Raw genomic sequence first — 11,298 nt, forward strand, 5'->3', positions numbered from 1 at the left:
TTTATACGTTTTCAACTGGATGGGGATTCCTATGAGTTGGTAGCAATCAGCCAATGAAGAAAAAAATTGACTACTTTAAAATGGAGATAGCTTTAATGGGACTGCCCAAACTGTCACAGACGTTATAATGGCACAGATACAAAGATGAGTCCTCCATCTCTATGGCCTGTTGTTCACACGCGTATCTGCCCTCTCATTGGCTAAGGCACTGAATCTAAGGCACTGCATCTCAGTGCTAGAGGTGTCACTACAGACCCTGGTTTGTTTCCAGGCTGTATCACAACCGGCCGCGATTGGGAGTCCCATAGGGCGGCACAGAATTGGCTCAGCATCGTCCGGCCGGGTTAGGGTTTGGCCGGGGTAGGCCGTCATTGTAAATAAGAATCTATTCTTAACTGACTTGCCTAGTTAAATAACTTTTTTTTATGGTCCCACCTGATCTCACCTCCTGCCTGCCTTCCATATTTGAGGACATGTGTTTTGATTGTTATCTTATCAATACAATAGACACTCTTTGGTTTGCTTCCGTTTAGATCCTTAAGTATGGTAAAGGGTTTCCATTGCAAAAGTTTTGCAACGGAAACCTCCTAATGAATACACGCCAGGTGATGTCATGTTTTGTGGATCATGTGATTTGGCTGTGTGAAGAATGGCTGACCAAGCGGTGACTACTGAGAGAGGGTGAGTGTGTTTTTTTATAAACAAACTTAGAACCGCTCTTTTAAATATAACAATATTGATAAAAGCGACCCACAAAAAGTTAATCATGATATAATATGTTTCCCTTGTGTGTCTTGTTATTAGCTAGTCCTACTAGCATGTTGATTGTTCTTGTTTGTCGTCAAGCACCTGTAGACTGAAGTAAATTTTCAGTTGATTTAACACACTCGTGGCAACAATGTTGCATGTTTATAGTTTATGCCGGGTTCAGGTGCATGTCGGAGCTAGGAAACTCGGACATTTCGACTTGCTAATTAGTTGAACGCGGTAGGTGATTGACAACAACAAGTTAGAAAGTCGGACATTTCCGATGTTCCTAGTTCCGACTAGCACGTGAAAGCGGCATTGGTCCGCGTTAAAAAGTCATGAAACCGACGGAGCGGTTTAAAGCTTGAAATGAACAGCTGTGTTGGAATGCGAACAATATGGGTGTCAGTTCTGACTGTATGGTGCGGGAGGATGACGGGAATGGTCGGTAGTGGAAAGGCATAGGAAGAAGAGAGATAATGATACAGAAAGCAGTGAAGCGTCTAGTGAAGAAAGCATGAAGAGGGCCAAGGTATGAAGTAAGGGTAGTGATGTGTTGGAGTGGAAAGCGGTGATAGTGTTTGATGAGACCACGGGGCCTCACTTACACCCTATCTGACTAACTCATGCCGTAGAGAAAAAGGTAGGTGAAGTGAAATTAGCTTGATTCATTGGAAATGGTAGATTGTTAATATAGTGTGGTAGCCAAGCTCAGCAAGAGACTATTCTGAAAATGGAAAAGCTTAACGTTAATGGGAAGAAGATTAAAAGCCATGTCCCTGGTTCTTATGCTAGAATGAGGGAAGTCATCACTGTGGTCCCAGTATCTATGTCCATAGATGATGTTAAAGACAATGTGACGGGAGGCAGAGTAATTGAGGCCAAAAGGTTGATTGGTAGGAAAGAGGGTCAAACAAATGACAGCTTATCAGCGGTGGTGAGGTTTGATAAAGTCTTGCTGAGAAAAGTACAGATCCGATTCCTTAGTTTCAATGTTAGAGAATTTGTCCCATATGCACTGCAATGTTTCAAACGCCAAAGAATGTAGTGGCTCAGTGTAAAGGAAAGAAACGATGTGCCAAGTGAGGAGGGACACGTGGTTACGGTGAATGTGGGAGCAATGTGAAGGTTAAGTGCTGTGATTGTGGGGGAGAACACTGCAGCATTTGGTGGATGCCAAGTACAGAGAGAGGCTCGGAGATATAGGATCAGTCGTGATGTATCGTATACAGAGAGAGGCTCGGAGATATAGGATCAGTCGTGATGTATCGTATACAGAGAGAGGCTCGGAGATATAGGATCAGTCGTGATGTATCGTATACAGAGAGAGGCTCGGAGATATAGGATCAGTCGTGATGTATCGTATACAGAGAGAGGCTCGGAGATATAGGATCAGTCGTGATGTATCGTATGCTGAGAGAGGCTCGGAGATATAGGATCAGTCGTGATGTATCGTATGCCGAGAAAGGCTCGGAGATATAGGATCAGTCGTGATGTATCGTATACAGAGAGAGGCTCGGAGATATAGGAACAGTCGTGATGTATCGTATGCAGAAGCCGTGAAACTGATTGGTAGAACTACAGAGCGGACTGATGGAGCTTACATAGATGTACTTGAGGTAAGTGGACCTACTGTCGTGGCTGGTGCTTCTGATGGTTTGGAGGCCTGTAAAGAAATCTTGTGCTCATTCGTGCGTGGTGTCAAAGGACACTTTGATAATGAATAAAGTTGACCTCATAGCTTTTATTGGTAAGGTTATTAATGCGACTCGGGTTGTGAAAAGCAGAAGGTTATTGTGGAGACGGCAAAAGAGATATTGGGGGTAACAGATGTTACTGTTGAAATGGTTGTTGACATGTTGAACAATCCTAAGGGTGGAGTGTTTCAGCATGATACAGATACATTTTAATGGTGTTAGTGAGGGTTTGGGGGGGCAGAGTGGAGGGTGTCTTTGACAGTGTCATATCTCAAGATGTTTCAGGTGTGTGTTTACATGTACATAGACTACTTAGAATACTCATAGGCCCTTTTAAATGTCCGTGTTTCTATTTTCTGATCTTAATTTAGGACAATTCTATGGTCATGGAATTATGCCCAGACTCAGAATTTTCACTTTAAAATGTATACCAAACAAAAAAACATTGATTTCAAAGTTTAACAAACCATATAACTCTATGCAAAAGGACTTAACCATTTCCACAGAAAATATACACTAAGAACTGTGCAGATAACAAGTTTGGTAACAGAATATCAGAATAATCGCTCTCGTTGGCTGGCCCTCGCTTCATACTCGTCGCCAAACTCACTGGCTCCATGTCATCTACAAGACCCTTCAAGGTAAAGTCCCCCTTATCTCAGCTCGCTGGTCACCATAGCATCACCCACCTGTAGCACGCGCTCCAGCAGGTATATCTCTCTGGTCACCCCCAAAACCAATTCTTCCTTTGGCCGCCTCTCCTTCTAGTTCTCTGCTGCCAATGACTGGAACGAACTACAAAAATCTCTGAAACTGGAAACACTTATCTCCCTCACTAGCTGTCAGAGCAGCTCACAGATTACTGCACCTGTACATAGCCCACCTATAATTTAGCCCAAACAACTACCTCTTTCCCTACTGAATTTATTTTATATTATTTATTTATTTATCTTGCTCCTTTGCACCCCATTCTTTTTATTTCTACTTTGCACATTCTTCCACTGCAAATCTACCATTCCAGTGTTTTACTTGCTATATTGTATTTTACTTTGCCACCATGGCCTTTTTTTGCCTTTACCTCCCTTCTCACCTCATTTGCTCACATCGTATATAGACTTGTTTCTACTGTATTATTGACTGTATGTTTGTCTTACTCCAGGTGTAACTCTGTGTCGTTGTATGTGTCGAACTGCTTTGCTTTATCTTGGCCAGGTCGCAATTTATAAATGAGAACTTGTTCTCAACTTGCCTACCTGGTTAAATAAAGGTGTTCTCAACTAGCCTACCTGGTTAAATAAAGGTGTTCTCAACTAGCCTACCTGGTTAAATAAAGGTGTTCTCAACTAGCCTACCTGGTTAAATAAAGGTGTTCTCAACTAGCCTACCTGGTTAAATAAAGGTGTTCTCAACTAGCCTACCTGGTTAAATAAAGGTGTTCTCAACTAGCCTACCTGGTTAAATAAAGGTGTTCTCAACTAGCCTACCTGGTTAAATAAAGGTGTTCTCAACTAGCCTACCTGGTTAAATAAAGGTGTTCTCAACTAGCCTACCTGGTTAAATAAAGGTGTTCTCAACTAGCCTACCTGGTTAAATAAAGGTGTTCTCAACTAGCCTACCTGGTTAAATAAAGGTGTTCTCAACTAGCCTACCTGGTTAAATAAAGGTGTTCTCAACTAGCCTACCTGGTTAAATAAAGGTGTTCTCAACTAGCCTACCTGGTTAAATAAAGGTGTTCTCAACTAGCCTACCTGGTTAAATAAAGGTGTTCTCAACTAGCCTACCTGGTTAAATAAAGGTGTTCTCAACTAGCCTACCTGGTTAAATAAAGGTGTTCTCAACTAGCCTACCTGGTTAAATAAAGGTGTTCTCAACTAGCCTACCTGGTTAAATAAAGGTGTTCTCAACTAGCCTACCTGGTTAAATAAAGGTGTTCTCAACTAGCCTACCTGGTTAAATAAAGGTGTTCTCAACTAGCCTACCTGGTTAAATAAAGGTGTTCTCAACTAGCCTACCTGGTTAAATAAAGGTGAACAAATAATAATAATAATAAAATAAAACCCAGGGAGATTTTACCGTAATTCTGTTACCAAATGTAGCATCTGCACAGTTTTTCCAGTAAATTGTTCAAAGTAGTCATTGTGCATAGAGTTGGTTTGTTAAACTTCTAAATCAATATTTTTTTGATTGGCATACAGTGTAATTCAGCTACCGTGGAAATGCCATATTGACAATGCCTAAAGTAAAAGGTTTTAGGAAGGCTTGAAAGCTTTGTTGAAGTGTTTTTGTAAGCTTATAGGCCAGTACACTACAACCTTCTCCACTACTGCAACCCAATTTCAACAACCAATTATCCAATACCTTATCTGTTTTATAATTTAGGATGTAACTAAGTCCAATGCAGCGAATCCCATCCCCAACACTAACTGCATTTCCCCATTCAATTAACACAAGCACATGTGATTAATAAGGCAATTACATGTAATCCCTGGCATATAACATCCCCCTTTCCACTCTGTTTTTTAGTTTGTTTTTTGGCTGCAGACTGGCTCAGCGAATACTGATGTTTCTTGGTATTCATAGTCTTTTCTACAATTTGTTGAGTGTCCTGGACAGAACGTTGAGGTAACTTACCTACCGGTGTGATTGTCAGACTAACTCCACCTCCCCGGCTGCACCCCACTCATATGCTGTTAGTGCAGCTCCAACTCCCTGCTGCATGCAGTGCTTGAGGCAGGAAGTAACATCCCTGGCAGTTCAATCAGTTAACAAACCCTGCATGTAATTTTATTTTCACCTATCCCCGAAGCATGTTTACAAGTTATTTTTTTTTTTACATGTAATGTCTCGTCTCCTTTTTGCTGTGAAATATTACAACCGTCAGCAACATGACTCCTGACTACCAATGTAATCCCAGACCGTATAGGCTATAGCCTAGGCTGGTTGATGAGTTGTCTGTGTCTATGCAGGTCCTGGACTTCCACGGCATGGATCACCAGCTGGCTGCCCTCCTGGTGCCCCACCTCCCAGAACCAGCTCAAGACTGCAGAGGAGAAGATGCTGCAATGTAAGGAATTCCTCTCTCCTTTACCATCAAACTGTATTTCCAGCCATGGCCAATTTGTGGATTATTATGTGTGGATCCTTCTCATCCCCAGGCATCACAGGCAAGGTGTCCCAGCAGTATGTCCCAATCTCGGATGGTAACATGCTGTGGACCCTCACATTGAATGGAAACATGAAGAACCAGACTCCCCTGGTGCTGCTGCATGGCTTCGGTGGAGGGGTGGGCCTGTGGGCCCTCAACCTAGACGCCCTGGCCCAACAGGTTAGTCTCTGAAGCACAGGCTTCTCTTGTAGCGTTGGAAAGCCTGAGGAAGTTCTCCTCAGAGAGACGATGTAAAGGGGTGTAGTACGACAGAGTCTAGATAGAAACTAGTGCACATTGCCATATATCAAACCACTGCAGTATTTTGCATGGTTGCGGCTCTGAACAGGTCGTTATAATCATATTTCTGATATTTATGCAAGGATGAATAAGGTACGTAACTAACGGTGCATAGGCTACTACAAGGTAGGAAAAGAGACACGAAAAACAAGGAAATGCCTCTTCGGAGGGGAAACTTCATTTCTACTCACAGCCAATCACATACTGAATTTCTCCAGACTTCCAAAAGAGATTTGGAGGATGGTCACAGGAAACTACCAATAGGTCAACTGGTCAACCACACCTGCTATATATAACTAGCTCTAATTGTTGTCTGACTGCTATATATTTAGTGTATGCTTTCTTTTTAACACTGACTTGTATTTGTAGTAAGTTTTATCATGTTGTGTAGTGCCTTTATAAATAAAATACTTTTCATGATCATGATAATAGAGACCCGTCTATGCCTTTGACCTGCTGGGCTTCGGCCAGAGCAGCAGGCCCTACTTCAGCTCCGACGCCAAGGAGGCTGAGGCACAGTTTGTGGACTCCATCGAGCAGTGGAGGGCTAAAGTCGGCCTGGAAGCCATGGTCATGCTGGGACATAACTTTGGAGGTTATTTGGCAGCTGCTTATTCGCTTAAGTATCCTACCAGGCAAGTATCACCTGACACCACCCAACACTTTCCCCAGTTCAGAACCATAGACAGGTTTCAATATGAATGGTTGTTTTATTCCTTAGTATTTAGCCACCTCCTTGGTTCACCCTCCTATGCTTGACTAATACTGTACACCCCAGACCTCACGGGATGTTGGTATGCAGGTGCTAACGTTACTCTGATAACATGAATGTCCTTAAAAAGTGTCCCCTCTGTGCTGTATCTCAACTGAATCATCTTCTCTCACTGTGTTGCTAATATTTCAGCAGGAACCTAACTCATTATAAATGTCTCCAAAACCTCATCACACTCAGATCAGAACAGCTTAAAGCAGCCAGCCAGCCACATCCTGTCCTTCTAGTATTAAAGCAGCCAGCCACATCCTGTCCTTCTAGTATTAAAGCAGCCAGCCAGCCACATCCTGTCATTCTAGTATTAAAGCAGCCAGCCAGCCACATCCTGTCCTTCTAGTATTAAAGCAGCCAGCCAGCCACATCCTGTCCTTCTAGTATTAAAGCAGCCAACCACATCCTGTCCTTCTAGTATTCAAGCAGCCAGCCAGCCACATCCGGTCATTCTAGTATTCAAGCAGCCAGCCAGCCACATCCTGTCATTCTAGTATTCAAGCAGCCAGCCAGCCACATCCCGTCCTTCTAGTATTCAAGCAGCCAGCCAACTACATCCTGTCCTTCTAGTATTCAAGCAGCCAGCCAGCCACATCCTGTCCTTCTAGTATTCAAGCAGCCAGCCAGCCACATCCTGTCCTTCTAGTATTCAAGCAGCCAGCCAGCCACATCCTGTCCTTCTAGTATTCAAGCAGCCAGCCAGCCACATCCTGTCCTTCTAGTATTCAAGCAGCCAACCAGCCACATCCTGTCCTTCTAGTATTCAAGCAGCCAGCCAGCCACATCCTGTCCTTCTAGTATTCAAGCAGCCAGCCAGCCAGCCACATCCTGTCCTTCTAGTATTCAAGCAGCCAGCCAGCCAGCCACATCCTGTCCTTCTAGTATTCAAGCAGCCAGCCAGCCAGCCACATCCTGTCCTTCTAGTATTCAAGCAGCCAGCCAGCCAGCCAGCCACATCCTGTCCATGCAACACATGGTGCTGGTTGAGCCGTGGGGCTGACCTTTCCTCTTCACTGTCCTGTAGGGTAAAGCACATGGTGCTGGTTGAGCCGTGGGGCTTACCTGAGCGTCCAGACACAGAAGACCAGGACAGGCCCATCCCCGTGTGGATCAAAGCCCTGGGAGCCATGTTGAGCCCGTTCAACCCCCTGGCAGGGCTACGTCTGGTGGGGCCACTGGGTAAGACTGGCAGCCTGTCTGACTAGATGGATGACAGACATAGAAATACTACTGTAAATTACATTTAAATTCCATACCTGTCTGACTGGATGACTGCATTGTTTATGGGATGGAGTTTTTACCAGCATTCAAACCCACCTCCTCCCTTTGTTCTTCAAGGTCCCACACTTGTTTCAACTCTAAGACCAGACTTCAAGAAGAAATACTTGTCCATGTTCAACGACGATACGGTCACAGAGTATATCTATCACCTGAACGTCCAGACTCCCAGGTTAGTCCCTCTCTCTCTCTATTTAGTTCCTGTTTGAGTTCACTGGCTTTTTATCTCCACTTACTCTGGGCCTGTATTTACAGTCTCAGTCTGAGTGAGTTTCAATACAGTTCAATTCCAATGTTTTCCTCTTAGACCATAATGAAGATGTTATGATTCAATTCTGAAATGCTTTTCTAATATAGGCTGTGATTTTCATTTCACACACCCTTATTTCAGTGATAATGTTAGTTTTACTCTGTTGTAGTGGTGAGTTCAAAGTAGCTGCTTATTAAGGATTATTCTGATAAGATCAGATACTGCTGTACTTCTCCCTCTTTAGTAATAATCATGTTTGTTTACTCTGTTGCAGTGGTGAGACAGCCTTCAAGAACATGACTATCCCATACGGGTGGGCCAAGAGGCCTATGCTGCAGAGGATTGGCCTGGCTCCATGCTGACATCCCTATTACTGTGATATATGGGTCACGCTCCAGCATCGACGGTAACTCGGGCAACGCTATCAAAGAAATGAGGCCAAACTCTCATGTGGAGATCATAGTACGTTTCAATTCCTTAAGCTGAACACTTAAGATGCTGTCTGTGTGTGGTTGTCTTAATGCGTGAGACAGCTGGCTCAGCTTTTATATTCACATTTACACTTAAGATGCTGTCTGTGTGTGGTTGTCTAATGCGTGAGACAGCTGGCTCAGCTTTTATATTCCATTTACACTTAAGATGCTGTCTGTGTGTGGTTGTCTAATGCGTGAGACAGCTGGCTCAGCTTTTATATTCCCATTTACACTTAGATGCTGACTGTGTGTGGTTGTCTAATGCGTGAGACATGTAGCTCACATTTATTCAGCAGGTGGCAGGAAAAAAAGTGAATTGAAGTGTTAAATCCTAGATGAATATGATTTTCCAGAATGTGTATCTGATCTCATATTTCTATTCCTCCTCTCTCCCAGGCTATCAGAGGGGCGGGCCACTACGTCTATGCTGACCAGCCAGAGGACTTCAACCACAGAGTGCTTCAGGTGTGTGACGCGCTGGGCTGAGGGGGGCACTAGTTAACCTGCGGAGAGGGACGTGTTATACCTGTCATGCCCAGAGCTTGTCCTCTCAGTGAGCATGTGATCTGTGAGGATCAGAGAGGACTGGGCAGACGGCTCAATAGGGCTTTATTTTACCTCGATCATCCTCACTTTAGGTCCTCAGTAGTAGACCCACCACCACCAGCACAGCAGACCTGCTAACTAGGGAAGGACCCCGTGTTGAAAAGATGATTCTCCTGGATTGTTTGGTTTGACACTTTTGTATTCATTCTACTGACTAAAGAGAATGGCTCAGTTGTTACTGCTTGTCGGGATTTTGGTCATTTTGTGATGAGTGTGTCAGCTTTTAATCTGCTGTTTTAAGAAATGTGATTCTCAGAACGATACAGACTACTACTTGTGGATTATTCTTATTCTGTCAAAGATCCTTCGTGAGATTATTTAGAAATGTTTCATTTGCGTCAGAACAGCTCATGTAGATATGACCACGGACCATAGAGTTTTGATTTAAATACACATGATTGTGGAACTTCTAGACCTCTGGTTTTGCTGATGGACTCCTGAGTGGCACAGTGGTCTAAGGCACTTCATCTCAGTGCTTCATCTCAGTTCCAGGCTGTATCACAACCGGCCGTGATTGGCAGTCCCATAGGGCGGCGCACAATTGGCCCAGCGTCGTTAGGGTTGGTCCGGGGTCGTTAGGGTTGGTCCGGGGTCGTTAGGGTTGGTCCGGGGTCGTTAGGGTTGGTCCGGGGGTTGGTCCGGGGTCGTTAGGGTTGGTCCGGGGTCGTTAGGGTTGGTCCGGGGTAGGCCGTCATTGCAAATAAGAATTTCTTCTTAACTGACTTGCGAAGTTAAATCAAGGTTAAATAAATACCAAATATAAAAATATTTCCCCATGACAACCGAAGTGCCTTGTTAATGACCTAGTATGTGACCAGGGACTACAGTCATTGCTGCTGCTTTTTGGTCTTGTCTTTTTATGGGTCCTTTTGCAAGTGGTCGTTTTCACTTCAAGATGTTCTAATTACGTTCTCATTCATAGTGTTTTGGCTCTTGTTGTGGTCTAGTGTTAAAATAATCCACTTATTAATAGCTAGTGTGTGCAGGTGAAGGAAAACAAAGCAGCAGAATCTAGTAATTGAAGATAACTACTCCATTCTTCTCAGCTGCCATTGTGGGGAAAGAAGGTTCGGTCTCAATAAATCACATTCATTCATTGCAACAGTATTTGATAGTATTATTAGGCACCTGTCCAGGGTGTCTGGAAAAGCACAGGTCTAAGATCAGTTAGCATAGCTATAGCAGCCTGTCCTCTTATACCATATAGGTGACAGCTAATATCTCTGTGTGAAGTTGCAGATTGGGTGGGTTACTTAGACTTCTCCAGCCACTTTACCCAGTGAAACCTTTAAAAACTATCTAAAGCACCGTTTACTAGATGTGCTGAGCCCAAGGATAAGGTTTGATAAACTCCTGAACATGTGGATGCCTTTGTATTGTGGCCTGTATCATTGTAAGTCTCCAATCACAAGTCAATTACCGTGGTGCTTCTCTATTCATGTATTGTAAAATACCTGTAAATAATAAAGATTATATTATGATTTTGGTGTCCTTTGTTGTGACACATGTATATTTAGACTTGTGTTGTGAAGATCAACAATATTTCAGTCTTAAACACTACAACTCTCATAGGCATTCTGTCTGAAAACCACCTTTACAAAAAAAGATTGCAGTAAAAGTGGAGTAACTGCAGTAAAAGTGGAGTAACTGCAGTAAAAGTGGAGTAACTGCAGTAAAAGTGGAGTAACTGCAGTAAAAGTGGAGTAACTGCAGTAAAAGTGGAGTAACTGCAGTAAAAGTGGAGTAACTGAAGTGTACTGCAGTCAGAGTGCAGTATAACTGCAGTTACACTTCAAAATTACTGCAGTAAAATAACTTGTCACGGTGACTTTATCAAGCATTTTTTATCCACACTGATTTCTGTTCAAAGAGGAGATCTAATCTCAACCGCTTTCGTTCCTATGAATTGTTCCTTTGAGAGAGATGAACCCCACTGTGTGAAATGTGGTCGTCAGAGCTCCAGAGGAAGAACATGGGAGCTTTTTAGTACCCATAAACGTACAAAACTGCAACATGGACATCAGTATGATGTTCAGGGG

The 11,298-nt window shown here is 43.4% G+C and overlaps 1 protein-coding gene across 1 annotated transcript; it reads left to right on the forward strand.

The window, feature by feature from the left end:
• Window positions 1-585: 585 nt before the first annotated feature.
• Window positions 586-10,740, forward strand: LOC109905553 (1-acylglycerol-3-phosphate O-acyltransferase ABHD5-like). Its single transcript, XM_031812149.1, is given in 11 exon segments — window positions 586-681; window positions 4,968-5,066; window positions 5,411-5,508; window positions 5,600-5,769; window positions 6,322-6,524; window positions 7,677-7,831; window positions 7,991-8,102; window positions 8,455-8,527; window positions 8,529-8,642; window positions 9,050-9,118; window positions 9,292-10,740. Coding segments are annotated over 11 exon segments (1,224 nt in total). The 5' UTR covers window positions 586-649; the 3' UTR covers window positions 9,391-10,740.
• The last annotated feature ends 558 nt before the right edge of the window (window positions 10,741-11,298 follow it).

The sequence above is a fragment of the Oncorhynchus kisutch genome, unplaced genomic scaffold, assembly GCF_002021735.2.
Source record: "Oncorhynchus kisutch isolate 150728-3 unplaced genomic scaffold, Okis_V2 Okis02a-Okis13b_hom, whole genome shotgun sequence".
Taxonomy (NCBI): Eukaryota; Metazoa; Chordata; class Actinopteri; order Salmoniformes; family Salmonidae; genus Oncorhynchus; species Oncorhynchus kisutch.